Source organism: Chlamydomonas reinhardtii, chromosome 16 (assembly GCF_000002595.2).
Source record: "Chlamydomonas reinhardtii strain CC-503 cw92 mt+ chromosome 16, whole genome shotgun sequence".
NCBI lineage: Eukaryota > Viridiplantae > Chlorophyta > Chlorophyceae > Chlamydomonadales > Chlamydomonadaceae > Chlamydomonas > Chlamydomonas reinhardtii.
Genome location: NC_057019.1, coordinates 2,020,453 through 2,038,348, shown reverse-complemented (window position 1 = coordinate 2,038,348; position 17,896 = coordinate 2,020,453). Strand labels below are relative to the sequence as shown.

General features: G+C 68.0%; 1 protein-coding gene across 2 annotated transcripts; it reads left to right on the top strand.

Moving 5' to 3' along the window:
• Window positions 1-3: 3 nt before the first annotated feature.
• Window positions 4-17,822, top strand: CHLRE_16g656950v5 (uncharacterized protein). 2 transcript variants are annotated; one of them, XM_043070915.1, is made up of 20 exons: window positions 4-328; window positions 415-541; window positions 683-749; window positions 823-870; window positions 985-1,152; window positions 1,372-1,510; window positions 1,607-1,680; window positions 1,850-1,948; window positions 2,071-3,198; window positions 3,315-3,410; window positions 3,537-3,704; window positions 3,789-4,100; window positions 4,188-4,478; window positions 4,651-4,749; window positions 4,893-5,051; window positions 5,188-5,334; window positions 5,820-15,465; window positions 15,611-15,957; window positions 16,108-16,496; window positions 16,744-17,822. In XM_043070915.1, exons 1-20 carry the CDS (start codon window positions 253-255, stop codon window positions 16,835-16,837), a joined length of 13,674 nt encoding a protein of 4,557 aa, XP_042915557.1. In that variant the 5' UTR covers window positions 4-252; the 3' UTR covers window positions 16,838-17,822. The 2 variants fall into 2 exon arrangements, with proteins under 2 accessions (XP_042915557.1, XP_042915556.1); XM_043070914.1 differs by having other exon boundaries at window positions 16,108-16,554.
• The last annotated feature ends 74 nt before the right edge of the window (window positions 17,823-17,896 follow it).

The window sequence follows — 17,896 nt, the reverse complement described above, 5'->3', positions numbered from 1 at the left end:
ACACACCGATACAAACGCTCTGACATCCAACTGATTGACTGCGCAAAATCAACGACAGCAACCTTCGCAGAGTCAAGCAATCGTCTGAAGCGCCTTCACTCGCGTTTTCTCACGCTGTGGCCGCTAACGAGGCTTTGAAATGACCACAGCTCATCCAGATATACCATATCTGGCTGCAGCGCGGATGTATTGCTAGCGCCATTTCTGCATTTGTGTTCAACCGCACCGACACGGTTGCGGACGACACGCGACATGGCAGGCATTTACTCTCCAGCGGCATTCACAAGCCCCGCAAAGCCCTCTCCCGAGCCAGAGGAGGATGCTTCAGGCAAGTGTGTGCGCTACACTCTCCTGCGAGGTCGCTTCCCAGTGCGGGCACACAATCCAACCCTTAGCTTTTGTTCATTTGTACAGGTATTAGGGCTGCATCGACCACGTCTTCGCCGCGGCTGTTGGAATGGCCGTCACCGGGAATGCACTCACCCGGGAGAGGAAGTGTCTGTTCGCTGCAAGTGAAGCCCAATGAGTATGATGTTGCTAGGTGAGGGGGCTCTGGGTTGCCTCTTGCTCATTTGACGCCCAGGCGTGGACTTGAGCATGTCACACACATGCTGGGCAGGCTTGGCCATTTCCACGGTCCCCTCCAACAGCATGCCCGCCCTGGCGAATGCGATCGACGCAGGTTCTTCACTGCGCGCGACATTGTGGATCTGATCAACCAGCTGCATAAGGCAGCTAAGATTTCAGGGGTGAGCACCGGATTGCTGGCATGTGCTTCGGGACGCGACTCGTGCTGACCGGTCTGGTCACACCCGCACGCAGGATGAAGCCACCGGCATGCAAGGAGACGAGCAAGTAAACCGCATCAAGGTAATATCGTAGCACACTCAACCTGCATTGCCTTTGGTGGCCTTCCCTGTGCCTGGCGCCGCCCACATGCACCACGAACTGACATCAATTGCTCTTGCGCCGTCTGCCCTTCAGGCCAAATGCAGCAAAGTGTGCGGCATGTCCAACCGCCTCATCGACCTGTACGTGGGCACCATCAAGGCCAAGGTGGCGCGTATCCTGCGCAAGCTGGGCCTGGGCCAATCCAAAGGCCAGGACCTGCTGTACCACCACCTGAACCTCCTGCAGGCGCTGGTGGATAAGGTGCGCGCTGCGGCAGGGGGGGGGCGGCAGTGGCGGCGGAGCATATCGATGCAAATCAGATTGTGCGGGATGGGTAGGCCAGGCGCACAGCCCTTGAGGGCGTGCTGCGCACCCTTGCCGCTGGCTGGCGGGGCGGGATGGCACGGCAAGGGCAGGGCAGAATGGATGATGGGTTCTTGTGTGGGCTAAAGCTTCTCGCCCACCTGTTGCTGGCTGCAGGCGTTCGCGGCGTTCAATGCGGTGCAGTACACGGAGGCGGTGCGCATCAAGCAGGCCAAGCAGGGTGAAGCACGTCGGGAGATCTCCGCCAACCTGACGTGGCGTTCGCCGACGGACCGCAAGGCTCCCTTCAGGCCGGGTGAGCTGAAGCTGGGCACCCGTGCGCATGCTGGGCAAGCATATTGTCATTTTGCCACTGCGACTGACCTGCACATTTGTCCCTTCCAATGCTCAGGCTCGCACGGCAGTGTGCCGCATCCGGCCCAGCACGTGGATGTGAAGGACCTCCTGTGGGAGGCCCACAAGCAGGTGCGTGGCCGACTTGCGGCTTGGGCTGCCGCAGTGTGTGGGTGCAGTTGGGCTGGGAAACATCTGCACGTGCGCGTCGCTGCGACTCGTCCACCTACTTTGCACAAAGACTGGAGTGACGCCCGTCGCGGCCCGCCTGCGCCTGTTGCTGCTGATGTCGCGGCCACAGTACACGATCATGGCGGAGGAGCTGATGGAGCTCAAGGTCAAGCTGGTGGCGGTGGACCGCGCCGTTATCCAGGAGGCGGTGCAGGAGGCCGAGGCCGAGGTGGGTTGGGGGCGTTGGGGCCCACGCCGCAGCATCGGATGTGGCTTCATTCACGCTCTACGTGACCTGACCTACGACCCGCGTTTAGCAAGATGTGTCCTGTGGGCTTGTGTCATGTGCAGGGTGATGTCCCGGACCCGCTGCCCAAGGCCAAGCCCGGACCTGGCGGTGTGTCCTACGGCTTCAACACCCGGTACGGCGCCGACGCGGCCGGCCGCCCGGGTGCCACTGGCCCGCGCAGCCCCGCAGGCAGCCGCAGCCCGGCCGGCGGGCTCAGCCCCGCGGGCGGTACCAGCCCGCACGGCAGCCGGCGCACCAGCGCCTCGGGCAGCGGCCTGCCGTCGCGCCTCATGCGTGCCAGTCTGGAGACCGGCAGCTCGCGCGAGGGTGGCCTGCTGCCCATGCTGTCAGTGGTCAACGAGCTTGGCGGCCCCAGCTCCGGCGGTGGCCTGCCCACGACCGAGTCGATGGAGGTGCGCGCAGACGCAGCGGAGGCCCTGGCTGCTGCCGCAGCGGCAGCTGCCGCCAAGCAGCAGCGGTCTCAGCGCGCCGCCGACTCGGCGACGAGCCTGCAGGGCGCGTCCACGTCGCGGCGGACCTCACAGGCTGACCGCAAGGAGGTGACGGAGCTCGGCAAGATCCTCAAGCCCGGCGTGCGGCCGCCCGGCGCTAGCGCGTCCGGCGCGTCCGCTAAGCAGGCGGCCACGTCGCGCATTCCCGCAACCTCGGCCGCGCGCGCCGCTGCACCCGCTCCCACCAACCGCATCACCAAGCCTCTCGGCAGCGGCGCCGCCGCAGCCAAGACAGTCGGGCGGCCGCTCACGCAGCTGCGGCCGGTGGGCGGAGCGGCGGCCTCTGCGTCAGGTGCTTCCACTTCCACTTGGCCGGCGGCGGAGCCGTCAACTGAGGACTACGAGCAGCCCGGCACCGAGGAGGTGGAGGAGGCGCTGGAGGATGAGGCACTGCAGGAGCAGAGCGACGCGGTCAGCCAGGAGATGTCGGGCTCGCGCATGCCGACGCAGGGCTCCAGCGAGAACCAGTTCGCCATGTCCCCCGGCGTGGAGGACTCGGCGTGGCTGGGCTCAGGGGGCGGCGGCTCGGGCGCGTCCTCGGCCCGGCACAGCCGCTACGCACCACCGTCGGGCGCGGCAGCTGGCACGGGCATTGTGGTGGGCTCCACTGGCGCGGATGCCGACGATGTACCGCTTGTGTCCAATGCCGACTACTCGCGCCTAAAGGCCGAGCTGCAGGTGTGCATAGGTTGCCAGCAAGCCGTTGCTTTCACCTTACTTGTCCGCGCAGCGTTCTGGCATTGGTGCATGTGCCATATTGCAGTGCTGACGCTGCCGTTGCCCTGCATGCGCAGGCTCGCACGACAACGAGCGAAATCCTATCATCGCAGGCCGCTTCGGCGGTGGAGCAGTTGCTGCTCATGGCGCGCGAGAAGGAGGACGGCCGCGAGGTGAGCTTGCGGGCTTGGTTGTCAATGTCTGAACAAGCGGCCAAGTGGGGGCAGGCGGCCACGGCACCTCAAGCCTTAGCATCTCAAGCCATCACCTGATGATGATGATGATTGGCATTTGCGCAGATGCTCCGCGAGCTGGCTCTTGAGGCTCTGCGGCTGGCCGAGCGCGACCCGGTCAGCCTGGTGGCGGCTCTGGAGGCGCACGGCTTGACGGCTGAGCAGCTGGCGGCGGCAGCGGCGCGGTGCCAGTCGGACCAGGCCAGCACCCCCGACCTTCAGGCGCTACTGCGGGTAAGGTGGCGGCTGGAAAGGACCCGTCACTTCCTCATTTAGGCGTTGTCTCAACCCTCGTCCTGTTTCCTCCTGTGGTTTCAGATTTGCCTGACGCTCTTGGGCCACGAGCTGCGCTCCTCCCACAAGCAACAGCAGCAGCTGCTCATGCTACCCGGCATCTCCACCGACACTGCCGCCTCTGCATCCGCCGAGGCTGACGCATCTGAAGCGGCGTCACGCTCTGCCGCTGCGGCACCTGAGTCCAGCTGCCGCTCGGGCGCCGACGGCACGCCGTGCTTCCAGCGCAGCTGCCCGCGGTGCGGCGAGCTGGCCGCCTTCCTGGACCAGCTGCTGCCGCTGCTCAACGCGGCAACGGGCCGCAGCTCAGTCGCCCTGGCTGCGGACGGCTCACAGGTGAGGGTCCCCTGGTCCCTGTTGCATGGCCGCTGGCGTGCCCTGCATTTGTCTGCCGTCCTGACAGTGACCGTCTCGCGCCGACAGGATGAGGTGGTGATGATGCCCCTGGCGGCCGCGCTGGACGTGCCCAACACCGCCGCGGTGCTGCAGCGCCTGGGCTCCGTGGTGGGCCAGCTCAAGCGGCTGGAGGACCAGTCGGCGGCGCTGGCAGCGGACCTTGCCGCCGAGCGCGCCCAGCGCAGCCAGGCGGAGGCGGCGGCCGCCAGGCTGGCGGCGGACCGGGACGCGGCGGCGGCGAAGCTCAGCAACGCGGAGCGGCGGCTGAGCGCAAGCCAGGTCCGTGTGGACGAGCTGCGCGGCGAGCTGGATGACAAGGTGGGTCTGCTGCAGCAGCAGCTGTCATTGAGCAGGGCCTCCTTGACGCCGTGTAAGCGCTGCCTTGTTTTCCTGTGGTTGTGTTAAAGAGCACAAGGAAACCATTGCGCCTGTGGTTGTGTGTACTTGCCCGGTCATTGACTCTTGTGGCATCTGGCTTGGCTTGGCGCAGGCGGGCGAGGTTGCCGTGCTGGAGAAGCACATTGACGCCACCAAGGCCACACCTGTGCTGCCATCCGTGGGCAGCACCGGCTTTGGCATCTTTGGCGCAGTAAGTCTTGTGCGCCGATGCGTCCTTTTCATGCACGGTGTCACCTTCACACAAATATGGTGTTGGCCAGGGGCTGATGCCAGGTTTGATGCCCCATGTCCACCACGCTTCACTGCTTCGTTTTCCTCACTGCATCCTCGCAGAACATGCTGAGTGCCACCGAGATGGAGCTGGAGGGGCTGCGGGCGGAGCACGACAACCTGCGCTCCAAGGCCGACATGCAGGCTACCGAGCTGCGTGCCCTGCAGAAGGAGGTGTCGGGCCTGCGGGCGGCGCGCGACAAACTGGTCGAGGAGCTGCAGGTGCGGCGGCGGCCGCGGCAGCGGGGACAGCCTTCCGGGTGACAGGACAGGGGCCGAGGGCTTTCCTGCAGGATGCACACCTAACACGTATGTACGCCTTGTGCCGTGTGCCTGTGACCGCTGTGCCACCCCACAGGAGATGCAGTCCCGCATGGAGCTGCACGAGGCCGCTGAGCTGCTGGCAGATGAGGAGATTGCCGCGTCCTCGCTGGCCGCCACCACCAGGGCGGCCGCGCCAATGTCGCCGTCATCCGGCAAGACTAAGGCCGGAGGCACTCCTAAGGTCAGACACCCCGCCGCCGCCGCCGCCATAGCCCCAGTCGCGCTAGGATCAGCCGCAGCTGTCGCCGCAGCAGCCACAGACACCAGCGGAAGCGCAGCGTATGTCTGCGCTCCGCCTAGCCCGCCGCACCCACCCCGCAGTCCAGTGCCGCGTGCGCGAAGCCCCGCCGCCGCCGCCATAGCCCCACAGCCGCGATTGCCGCCGCCTCACCAGTACAGCATGCAGCCTTACGCTGCTGCTGCCGCCGCCGCCGTCACGTTGTCTGCGCCTCCTGTTAGGGATAACCAGCATACGGCTGACACCGGCGCACCGTACCTGACCAAGCTAGATTCATGCGCTGCAAGCGTCCGCTCGGATGCCGCAACCCTCGTCGCCAGCCTGTGGGGCCCTCACGATGACGGCGGTGTGCCGGCCTCGCGGTGGCACCCGTTCTGGCACCTGCTCTAAACAAGCTGGCCCCGCTGCTGCCGGTATCTGCTCCACAGGCAGCAGCGAGGGCCTCACCGCGTGGCGTGCCGCCGGCTGCGCCAGGCAGCTCCACGGCGGGCAAGGCCCGCCGGAGCAGCATGCGCGCGTCGATGGACATGCCCACAGGGTTGATGAGCAGCTTAGGTGGCCACCGCACTTCGGGCAGTGGCCACACGGCAGCGTTTGGTAGTACGGTGCGGCCGGCAGCAGGCGCCGCAGGTGGCGGCCTGCCCCGCAGCCGCGTCAGTGCGGACGGGGGCGTGCGCAGCAGCACCAGTAGCCTGCCACACCACGCCTCGCTGGCGACAGCACGCACGAGCAGCGGAGCGCCGGACTCCGCCCGTGCCTCGCGGCCCGCGGGCACGCTGACGCTTGGCGTGACGCTGGGGCGCAGCAACTCCATGACCGCGCCTTGCTCGGGTGCCAGCACGCCGCGCCAGAACTTCGATGCGCTGGCCAAGCTGGAAGAGGTGCAGCTGCAGCTAGCGGAGGCGGAGGCCTCGCGCCAGGCGCTCGAGTGCCAGCTGCAGGCGGCACAGGACCTGATCGCCGGCAAGGACTCAGAGCTGACCACCGCCAACCTGATGCTCGCTGAATACGAGAAGCAGCTGAGCGTCAGCGCACGCCAGCACCAGCCGCAGCACCAGCCACAGGCCGCCGACGGGATTCCGCTGTCGCACCTGATGGCGCCGACCGCGAACAGTTCGGGCGCCAAGAGCCCCGACGCCCTGCCGGCCGGCGACGCCTTTGCCGTGGTGGCTCTGTCGCCGCGCACCCGCTCGGCGAATGCCACGCCGTCGGCGCTGGACGCCGTCATCAGCGGCGTGCCGTCGGCAGGCGGCGCCTCGGACGTGTCCTCGGGCGTGCGCCACATTGACGACGTGGTGTCCAAGCTGGAGGCGCTGCAGGCCGAGTGCCAGGAGCTGACGCGCCGCGCCGCTGAGGTGGACGCCGAGCGGCAGGCGGCGGTGGTGGACGCGGACGACCGCGGCGCGGAGCTGCAAGCCACCAAGGAGTACATCCTGGAGCTGGAGCAGGAGGCGGAGCTTCTGCGCGAGATGGCGGACAAGGCCGCGGTGCAGCTGCAGGACCAGGAGCGCGCGCTGCAGGACCAGCTGCGCAGCCTGGAGGAGGCACAGGCGGCGCAGTCGCAGGCGGAGCAGGCCGCCGAGCTGCAGGCCGTGCTGGTGCGGGAGCAGGCCAAGCAGCTGGCGGAGGCGCAGGCCGCGCTGGACGAGGCGCAGGCGCGCGCGGCCAAGCTGGTTGAGGAGCGCGAGCAGGACGCCGAGTCGCGTGCCAGCCTGGAGGCCGAGCTGGCAGCGCTGCGCATGGAGGTCGCGTCCCTGCGCAAGCAGCTTGCAGATTCACAAGCAGCGCTTGCGGAGGCCCGGGAGCAGCTGGCGGCGGCCCGTGCGGCGGCGGAAGCGGCCGACAAGGCATTGGTTGAGCTGCGGGAGTCCTCCGCAGCGGAGCTCAAGACTGCAGCGGCGGAGGCAGAGACCATGCGTGCGGCGCTGTTGACCCAGGTGGCGGCGGCGGAGGCGTCTCGTGATGACCTGCAGTCTCGCCTGGAGGCTGCGGAGTCCGCGCGCGCCGAGGGCGACGCACAGCTGAGCGCTGCCAAGGCCAGCGAGGAGGCGCTGACGCAACGTCTGCAGGAGGCGACCAAGGAGCAGAAGTCCACAGCCGCGGAGCTTGCAGAGGAGGTGAAGGCGCACGCTGAGCTGTTGACTCGCCTGGACGCGGTGGAGGCTAGCCGCAAGCAGCTTGAGTCTGAGCTGGAGGCGGCCGGTACCTCCAACGCAGACCTGGAGTCCCGCGTGGCAGCCGTGTCAGCTGAGCGTGACAGCCTCAACTCGCAGCTTGTCGCTGCCGAGGCCGCCAAGGCCGAGCTGGCAGCGAAGCTGCAGGACGCGCAAGACTCGCTGCAGTCCCTGCAAGTGCAGCTGGCGGATGCCAAGGCTGCTCGCTCGGAGCTGGAGGCGCAGGTGCAAGCCGACGACGCCGCACTGCGCGACCTTCGCTCAGAGCTCGCCACCTCTGTGGCGGCTCTGTCAGAGCTGCGTGCCGAGCAGAGCGCTTTGGAGCAGGCCCGCGAGGAGCTGCGTGTGCGATTGAACGTCTCGGAAGAGGCCCGCAAGAAGGCTGAGGCTGAGGTGGTTTCGTCGCAGCGTGCCCTGGCGGCGGCAGAGGCCTCACACAAGGTGGCTGCCGCTGAGGCGGCCGCTGCTGCGGCTGCGGCCGCTGCGGCTCGCGAGAGTGCCTCTGACCGGGCATCGCGCCTGGAGACCACGCGGCAGCAGCTGCAGACCCGCCTTGACGCCGCGGAGGCGGAGGTTGCCAAGCAGCAGGCCAGCGTTCGCGCGCTTCAGCAGCAGCTGCAGACGGCACAGGAGCGCGAGGCCGCGCTGCAGGAGGAGACGGCCACTGTTGCCGTCCTGCGCGCCCAGGAGGCGGCCAGCACCGTGGATGCCCACCAGCAGTCGCTCAAGGAGATGCAGGCCCGCCTGGAGGAGCTCCGTGCGGACGCGGACGCCCGCGGCGCCAAGGTCGACTCCCTGGAGGCCCAGCTCGCCACTGCCATTGCAGAGCAGGACCGCCTGGCCATGGAGGCCGCCTCGGCCGCCGCGCACAGCGAGATGCTGGAGGCGCAGCTGGCGCAGATGAAGGCGGAGAACATGCGCCTGCAGTCAGAGCTGGCAGCGGCGCAGGAGGCGAATGCGGAACAGGCGCGCCAGTCTGCGGTGCAAGTGGCGGCGCTTGAGGCGCTGCTGGCCTCTACACGTGCGGACAGCCACGAGCAGGCCGAGCGTGCGGCGCTGCAGGCGGCCGAGTTGGAGGCACAGCTGCAGATGGCAAGGGTCGCGCTGCAGGAGTACACAGCCGATTCAGCAGCGCGTGTTGCTGCACTCGAGGGGCAGCTTGCGGCGGCCCACAGTATCAGCGCTGAGCACGCGCGCCAGTCTGCAGAGCAGACCGCGGCACTGGAAGAGCAGCTGCAGAAGGCGCGCATGGAGCTCGAGGAGCAGCAGCAGTCTGCTGCCTCGAGGGTGGCGGAGCTCGAGCAGGAGCTCACGTACGCACGCGCTACCAGCGCGGAGGCGGCACGGCGCGCAGCATCCACCGTTGCTGGACTGGAGGCAGAGCTGCAATCTATCCGTGCTGGCGGCATGCAGCAGGTGGAGCGCTCCGTGGCGCAAACGGCATTGCTGGAAATGCAGCTCGAGGCCATGCGGAAGGAGCTCGCGGAGGAACGGCAAGCAGCCGCGGAGCGCCTTGCACTGGCGACAGCTGCAGACGATGCGCTGCGCGCAGACCTGCTGGCACAGGCGACGGCTGCCGCTGCAGTGAAGGAGGCGCTTCAAAGTCGCCTGCAAGCCGCGGACCAGGGACGTGCCGACAGCATCTCGCAGCTGCAGGCTGCGGAGGCGGACAAGCGTCAGCTTTCCGAGCAGCTCGCACAGGCAGCCGCTGAGCAGAAGTCCACGGCCGCTAAGCTTGCGGCAGCGGAGAAGGCAAAGGCCGACATCGCCACCCGCCTGGCGGCTGCGGACTCCGCTCGTGCCGAGCTTGAGTCTGAGCTGGAGGCGGCCGGTACCTCCAACGCAGACCTGGAGTCCCGCGTGGCAGCTGTGTCAGCTGAGCGTGACAGCCTCAACTCAAAGCTTGTCGCTGCCGAGGCCGCCAAGGCCGAGCTGGAGAGCCGCCTCGAGGCCGCCGACGTGTCCAGCCTCAAGCTGCGATCGGAGCTGGAGGCGGCTGGCACCTCCAAGGCCGACGTGGACAGCCGGCTGGTGTCGCTGGTGGCTGAGCGTGAGCAGCTGGCGTCGCAGCTGAGCGCCGCTGACGCTGAGCGCGCGGAGCTGGAGGGCCGTGTGCAGGCTGCAGACGTCGCTCGTGCCGAGCTTGAGTCGCAGCTGGCGTCTGCCGCTTCGGAGAAGGCCGAGGTGCAGTCTCGCCTGGCGTCGGTTTCGGCTGAGCGCGACTCGCTGTCGGCGGAGCTGGCTGCCGTGGAGTCTGCGAAGGCAGAGGCGGAGTCGAAGCTTGCGGCTTTCGATGCGTCCGTTGTGGAGCTCACAGCGTCCCTTGCTGGCTCTGCTGCGGAGGTCCGTCGCCTGCAGGAGGAGCTGTCATCTTCGCAGGCGGCTCGTGAGCAGCTGCAGAAGCAGCTCGGGGCCGCGGAGGAGGTTGGTGAGCAGCTGCAGGAGCGCCTGGCGGTGTCAGAAGCACAGCTGGCACAGGCCAAGACCGCGGCAGAGCAGGCCAGCAAGCTGGCTGCGTCACAAATTGAGTCTCTGGAGGCACAGCTGGCAGCAGCCCAGGCAGAGAACGCGCAGTCATCCGAGACCTTCACCGCTCATGTGGAGTCTCTGGAGTCGGAGCTTGCTGCGGCTCGCTCCGCGCACGCCAAGGCCTCCGAGAGTGCCGCTGCGTCCATCGCCGCGCTCGAGGTCTCGCTGGCCGCTGCGCGGTCCGAGACGAGCCACCACCAAGACCGCTCGGCATCCGAGGTTGCCATTCTAGAAGGCCGTCTGGCGGCTGCTCAGGCGGAGCGTGATGAGGCGGTCCAGCGCGCGGCTAGCCATGTCGCGGAGCTGGAGGTCAAGCTGGCCGCCGCTCTTGCCACGACCGCAGCAGCAGCTTCCCGCTCCTCTGCAGTCGTTGACGCGTTGGATTCGCAGCTTTCGGCCGCTAACAAGCAGCTGGCGGCGGCCCACGCGGCGGCGGAGGCGGCTGACAAGGCACTGGCTGAGCTGCGGGAGTCCTCCGCAGCGGAGCTCAAGACCGCAGCGGCGGAGGCGGAGGCCATGCGTGCGGCGCTGCTGGCCCAGGTGGCGGCGGCGGAGGTGTCTCGTGATGACCTGCAGTCTCGCCTGGAGGCTGCGGAGTCCGCGCGCGCCGAGGGCGACGCACAGCTGAGCGCTGCCAAGGCCAGCGAGGAGGCGCTGACGCAACGTCTGCAGGAGGCGACCAAGGAGCAGAAGTCCATAGCCGCGGAGCTTGCAGTCAGGGAGGACGCGCACACTGAGCTGTTGGCTCGCCTGGACGCGGTGGAGGCTAGCCGTAAGCAGCTTGAGTCTGAGCTGGAGACGGCCGGTAGCTCTAACGCAGACCTGGAGTCCCGCGTGGCGGCCGTGTCCGCTGAGCGCGACAGCCTCAACTCGCAGCTTGCCGCTGCCGAGGCCGCCAAGGCCGAGCTGGAGAGCCGCCTCGAGGCTTCCGACGTGTCCAGCCTCAAGCTGCGATCGGAGCTGGAGGCGGCTGGCACCTCCAAGGCTGACGTGGACAGCCGGCTGGTGTCGCTGGTGGCTGAGCGTGAGCAGCTGGCGTCGCAGCTGGGCGCCGCTGACGCTGAGCGCGCGGAGCTGGAGGGCCGTGTGCAGGCTGCAGACGTCGCTCGTGCCGAGCTTGAGTCGCAGCTGGCGTCTGCCGCTTCGGAGAAGGCCGAGGTGCAGTCTCGCCTGGCGTCGGTTTCGGCTGAGCGCGACTCGCTGTCGGCGGAGCTGGCTGCCGTGGAGTCTGCGAAGGCAGAGGCGGAGTCGAAGCTTGCGGCTTTCGATGCGTCCGTTGTGGAGCTCACAGCGTCCCTTGCTGGCTCTGCCGCGGAGGTCCGTCGCCTGCAGGAGGAGCTGTCATCTTCGCAGGCAGCTCGTGAGCAGCTGCAGAAGCAGCTCGGCGCCGCGGAGGAGGCTGGCGAGCAGGCCCGTCAGCAGCTGTCTGCTGCGACGGCGAAGAGCGCTGAGTTGGATGCCGCCCTTGCGGCGGCATCCGCTGCGCTTGCAGCGGCTGAGGCCCGGCTTGCCAGTGAGCGCGCTCAGGCTGCTGACGCGGCCAAGTGTGCAGCTGCGGACATTGAGACGCTAGAGTACCAGCTGGCTAACGCACGTGCTGAGAAGGAGCAGCTGTCTGAGACCTTCACTGCGCACGTTGACTTGCTGGAGTCGCAGCTGGCGGCAGTGCGCACAGGAACAACGGTCCAGGCCGAGCGGAGCGTGGCGCAGACGGCCGTCCTTGAGGCCGCCCTGGCCAGCGCGCGGCGGGAGCTGGCGGAGCAAAGCGACCAGTCGCAAACGCACGTGGCGCAGCTGGAACAGCAGCTGGCGACAGCGCAGGCAGAGCGTCACGAGGTGGTGAAGCAAGCTGCAGGCCACGTTGCTGCCCTTGAGGCTAAGCTGGCTGCTGCGCAAGCCGCCACTGAGGCTGCGGCCTCGCGTGCATCTGCTCTCAATAGCATGCTTGATTCGCAACTGGCGGAAGCCCGGGAGCAGCTGGCGGCGGCCCGTGCGGCATCGGAAGCGGCCGAAAAGGCATTGGTTGAGCTGCGGGAGTCCTCCGCAGCGGAGCTCAAGACCGCAGCGGCGGAGGCGGAGACCATGCGTGCGGCGCTGTTGGCCCAGGTGGCGGCGGCGGAGGCGTCTCGTGATGACCTGCAGTCTCGCCTGGAGGCTGCGGAGTCCGCGCGCGCGGAGGGCGACGCACAGCTGAGCGCTGCCAAGGCCAGCGAGGAGGCGCTGACGCAACGTCTGCAGGAGGCGACCGAGGAGCAGAAGTCCACGGCCGCGGAGCTTGCAGTCCGGAAGGACGCGCACGCTGAGCTGTTGACTCGCCTGGACGCGGTGGAGGCTAGCCGCAAGCAGCTTGAGTCTGAGCTGGAGACGGCCGGTACCTCCAACGCAGACCTGGAGTCCCGCGTGGCAGCCGTGGCAGCTGAGCGTGACAGCCTCAACTCGCAGCTTGCCGCTGCCGAGGCCGCCCAGGCCGAGCTGGAGAGCCGCCTCGAGGCCGCCGACGTGTCCAGCCTCATGCTGCGCTCGGAGCTGGAGGCGGCTGGCACCTCCAAGGCTGACGTGGACAGCCGGCTGGCATCGCTGGTGGCTGAGCGTGAGCAGCTGGCGTCGCAGCTGAGCGCCGCTGACGCTGAGCACGCGGAGCTGGAGGGCCGTGTGCAGGCTGCAGACGTCGCTCGTGCCGAGCTTGAGTCGCAGCTGGCGTCTGCCGCTTCGGAGAAGGCCGAGGTGCAGTCTCGCCTGGCGTCGGTTTCGGCTGAGCGCGACTCGCTGTCGGCGGAGCTGGCTGCCGTGGAGTCTGCGAAGGCAGAGGCGGAGTCGAAGCTTGCGGCTTTCGATGCGTCCGTTGTGGAGCTCACAGCGTCCCTTGCTGGCTCTGCCGCAGAGGTCCGTCGCCTGCAGGAGGAGCTGTCATCTTCGCAGGCGGCTCGTGAGCAGCTGCAGGAGCAGCTCGGCGCCGCGGAGGAGGCTGGTGAGCAGCTGCAGAAGCAGCTCGCGGCCGCGGAGGAGGTTGGTGAGCAGCTGCAGGAGCGCCTGGCGAAGTTGGAAGCACAGCTGGCACAGTCCAAGACCGCGGCAGAGCAGGCCAGCAAGCTGGCTGCGTCGCAAGTTGAGTCTCTGGAGGCACAGCTGGCAGCAGCCCAGGCAGAGAACGCGCAGTCATCCGAGACCTTCACCGCTCATGTGGAGTCTCTGGAGTCGGAGCTTGCTGCGGCTCGCTCCGCGCACGCCAAGGCCTCCGAGAGTGCCGCTGCGTCCATCGCCGCGCTCGAGGTCTCGCTGTCCGCTGCGCGGTCTGACACGGACAGGCTCTCTGGCCGTGTCAAGGCTATTTCCGAAGAGCTGGCGGCGTCGCATGCCGAGACCGCAACCGCACTCAACCGTGTGTCAGCTCTGGAGGCAGACCTGCAGGCCGAGCGTAGCGCTGTTGTGGCGCACGTTGACCGCTCCGTCTCGGAGGCGACGGTGCTGGAGGGCGCCCTGGCGGCCGCTCGCCGTGAGCTAGCGGAGCAGACCATGGAGTCGGAGGCGCAGCTTGCGGCCCTGAACGGGAAGCTGGAGGCGGCCAGGGCGGAGGCTGCGCAAGCGCACGAGCGCGCGTCTGCGCAGGTTGCTGTGCTCGAGTCCCAGCTGGCGGCGGCACATGCCGCCACTACGGAGGCAGCAGCGTGCTCTGCAGCGCTGGTGGCTGGTCTGGAGCTGCTGCTGGCGGATGCTCGCGCCGAGAGCGCTGCGGCCGCTGAGCAGCACGCCGTGCAGGTCGCGCAGCTGGAGGCAAAACTTGTGGCAGCGCACGCCGAGACGGTCGAGCTAGAGCGGCGCTTCAAGGCCCAGGTGGCGGCGCTAGAGGCCGAGCTGGTGGAGGCTCGCGCCGAGTGTGCCGCTGTCGCCAGCTCCGCTGCGGCTGAGGCCACAGCGCTCCAGGCGCAGCTGAAGGCAGCCCGCGAGGACGCATCAGTACATGCCACGCGTGTGGCGGCGCTGGAGCAGGAGCTGCAGGGGTTGGCTGAGTCGCTGCGGCTTGCGCGTGAAGCGCAGGAGCAGCACGCGGCGGAGGCAGGCGCGCTGCGCTCACGGTGCCAGGATACGACGTCTCAGGCCGAGAGCAGCTCTCAGCAGCTCGCGGAGATGGAGCAGACGGTGGTGCGGCTGCAGGTGGTCGTCCAGGAGCGCGAAGCAGCGGTCCGCGACGGCGAGCAGCAAATGGCCGAGCTGCGCAGGGACCTGGACTCAGCCACGGCGGCGCTGGCGCAGTCGCAGGCAACCGTTGACCGGCTGACTGCTGCAGTGGGTGCGGCGACGACGGTTGCTGCCGCGGCCACTGCAGCGGCCGAGGCCGCTGCGGCACAGCAGGAGCACGCTCTGGCTGCATCCACCGCTGAGCGCGAGCGGCTGAAGGCGCTGCTGGTTGAGCTTCAGGACGCCTCAGCGGCACAGACGGCGCTGGTGTCGGGCCTGCAAGGCGAGGTGGCGGAGCTGCGGGTTGCCCGTGCGGCCGTGGCGCAGCAGTTGCAGGAGACGCAGGAGCGGGCCGAGGCCTCCGAGGCCGCGGTGGTGGCGGCGGAGGGCCAGCTGGCTGAGGCCGAGGCGCTCGCTTCGGAGGCGCGCCGCCAGGCCGAGGCCCAGCGTGTGGTGCTGGTGGCCGCGGAGTCGCGCTTGGCGGCGGCGGACGCCGGGGCCCGTGACGCCGCCCACCGCGCTGACGTGCACGTTGCGGCGCTGGAGGAGGCGCGCGGCGAGCTAGTGGCGGCGGTGCAGGCCGCCCGCGCGGCAGAGCGCCGTGCTGACGAGCAGGAGGCGTACGTCAAGGAGCTGCAGGCCGAGCTGCTGCGCATGGAGGAGGCGGTGGCGGCGGCCGAACGCGAGGTGGTGCTGGCCAAGGCGCGGGCCAGTGAGTCGTCGGCGGCGTCGCTCGCGGGCGATGTGGCGCGTGGCCTTTCGGAGGTCGTGGCTGCGGAGGAGGAGGCAGAGGCGGCGGTGCTCCGGGCGGAGCAGGAGGCAGAGCTGCTCCGCAAGCAGGTGCATGCCACGGCTGAGCTGCTGCGGACGGCGGAGGCGCGGCGCGCCGACGCCGAGTCCCTTGTGGCTGACACGCGGGCGCACGCGCAGGAGCTGCAGGCGGCGCAGGCGGAGTCAGAGCGGCGCGCGGCCGCGGCAACGGCCGCGCTGGAGGAGGCCGCGATGCGGCAGCAGGCGGCCGAGGCCAACGTGCGCGCGCTGCAGGACCTGGCGGCGGCGATGCAGGCAGTGCTGGAGGCGCAGGCAGCGGAGCGGCAGCAGCTGTCGCGCGAGGTGCAGGCGCGTCACGACGACCTGGCCCGCGAGCTGGCGGACGCCCATGTACTGCTGTCCCAGCAGCACGGCACTGCCAACGGTGAGTGCCTGGGTTATTACGCACACGGGGTGGTTGGTGTTGCAAAGCTGATGTGGATGCGAGAATCCGGTTCGCAAAGCTGTTGGCCCTAGTCGCATGCGGTACTGAACGTGTTCTTCAACTGCGTTGCGTCATAACTTTGCAGGCATCGTGGACAGCCTGCACGCCAGCCTGGCAGCCGCGGACAGCGACCTAAAGCACGTCAAGACGCGTGTGGCCGAGCTGCAGGCGGAGCTGGCCGCCGCCGCCTCGCGCGTGGAGAGCGCCGAGCACGCCGCCGCCGCCGCTCAGGCGGAGCGGGCAGAGCTGGCGGCGCGCCTGTGCATCGCCATTGACGACAGCACCAACGGCCGCGCCATGGTGCAGCAGCTGTCGGAGGAGCTGGCGCGCTACCGTGACGAGGTGGAGCGCGTGCGCAGCAGCCTGGTGGCCAAGCAGGCGGTGCTGGACCAGCAGGAGGCGCGCCGCGAGGCGGAGCACGCGCAGCTGCGGGTGCGTGACGGCGCGGGCGCCTGTTGGGCGCTTGGGGTTGCTGTGCGTTTGTTGATGGGGCCCGGAGTTGACCCCGTGGCGGCGTGCGAGGTGGCTGCCTGGTGGAGCAGGAGCACTGACTGCCAGCTGTGATTTTTGACATGTTTGCAGGCACAGCTGGAGTTCTCCCGGGCGCAGGCGCAGGGCCGCGGCTTCGGCGCTAGCTACCTGGTGGACCCCATCACCGTCAGCGACGCCAGCAGCGACGGCGCCGGCCCAAGCAACGGCGGCCGGCACGGCAGTCGGGCCCCCGGTGCCCAGACCTGCGGCAAGCCCATCGTTGGCCACAGCCTGTCTGACCTGGACGGCGAGGGCGATGCGGCCATGCAGGAGTTCTTGGATGGCTGTATCTGGGGCGTGGGCTACGGGGCCCTGAACGCGCCGGTCCCCGCAGTCACCGCCGCCGCGGCCGCACCCGTAGCCGCGGGCGGCAGCAGCGGCGGCGAGCAGCGGCACCAGCAGGCGCCGCCGACGCCGGAGCTGGTGCCGAGTACTGCCAGGTGTGAGCCGGCGCGGCGCGGCACACGCGGACCTAGCCGGCCTGACGGGCCACAGCAGGCAAGCGCGAACTAGGCTCGGTGCAAACCCTGACAACCACGCGTCACATGTGAAACGCTTTCCTCACAGCTTCAATCATGTCCCATTCCTAGCGTTGCGGCCTCGACCCGCTACCATGCAGCGGTTCCGTGCATGCTTTCGCGTTGCGGTGGACTGACCCGCTGCTTTTGACCCTTTCCCCTACCGCAGTCCTCCGGTGCAGCAGCAGGCGCGCATGCAGGCGCTGATGGGCATGATGGCGCTCATGCACATGTCGGCGGCGCAGCTGCCGGCGCTGCCGTAATAGCGACATCAGTGCCGGGCTCAGGGGATGTGTCGGACCAGCCAGCAGGACGGGGCAGCCGTGGCGCCGCCAGCCGCCGGCGGGTGGGCTTAGGCGAAAGCGGCGCCATGCATTTCCGGGTGCTGGGTATTAACCTGCTCGAGATGATGGCGCACAAATGGCATTTTGAGAAGTGGAAGCAGCATGGAGCAGGAGCGGACGCTGAAGCATCCGAAGCAGCAGGGCCACAGGCAGCGGCCGCAGACAGCACTTGACTATGCCGGGTAGGAGGCCGGCCGACAAGAGACTGAGCGTGTGAGGAAGGGTGTCGTGTTTTATTACGTTCATAAAATGGTATGAGAGTTGTTGTTTTTGAACTTGAAGACCGGGTGCTTCCTGGTCGCTCGGCGATCGTGCGTTTGCATGGCGCGCTGTACTCTGTATGCAGAGCGGCGCTAGTTATATTAGGGGGCGCAGCGTGACGAGGGCGGGGGCAGGTACCCGACCGCAACGGGCAAGTGCACTAGCGGTGTGCACAATAGCAGGTTGAAAGAGTGCTTCATTCAACCCCATTCTAGGCTTCGATGTCAGATTCTCTGTACAGATGATAGTGCTTTCCTTCCCATGAACTATTGATACCTTTATGAACTGCTAAGCGAGCAACGTGTGGGGATGCCCGATGCCGTGATGCGGTACAAACTCGTGGTTGGGCTGTGGCGAGGGGCAGTCGTGCTGCTGCAGAGCACCGTACATTTGTTCCCTGTGTATACGACTATAAGCAAAAGGCAGTGATCAATGAAGGCACAACGGTACTAGGTGCAAATGTCAGGCAGCGAATGGGCACAGTGGCTTGCATCATGGGCAAGAGCTGCGCCTGCTGGACGGCACGCCGAAGGCGGTGCATGGTACCTGACCATGTCTCCTGCCGAAGGCTCGTCCGCAGCTGTGGAATGTGCGATGGGGAGCACAGGTAGATGCAAACAATGGTGTAACGAAGAAACGATGTTGTTGAAGCTGATGCACCGGTTGCGACTGTGACGGGTCGGGCTGGGTGGGTATGTGGGGGAGGGGGGTTGTCTG

Coding starts and splice junctions, on each gene's coding strand:
- CHLRE_16g656950v5 (XM_043070914.1), top strand. CDS start 253: ATGGCAGGCATTTACTCTCCAGCGGCATTCACAAGCCCCGCAAAGCCC. Junction 542..682: donor AATGAGTATGATGTTGCTAG/GTGAGGGGGCTC, acceptor CGATCGACGCAG/GTTCTTCACTGCGCGCGACA. Junction 3,199..3,314: donor GCCTAAAGGCCGAGCTGCAG/GTGTGCATAGGT, acceptor CTGCATGCGCAG/GCTCGCACGACAACGAGCGA.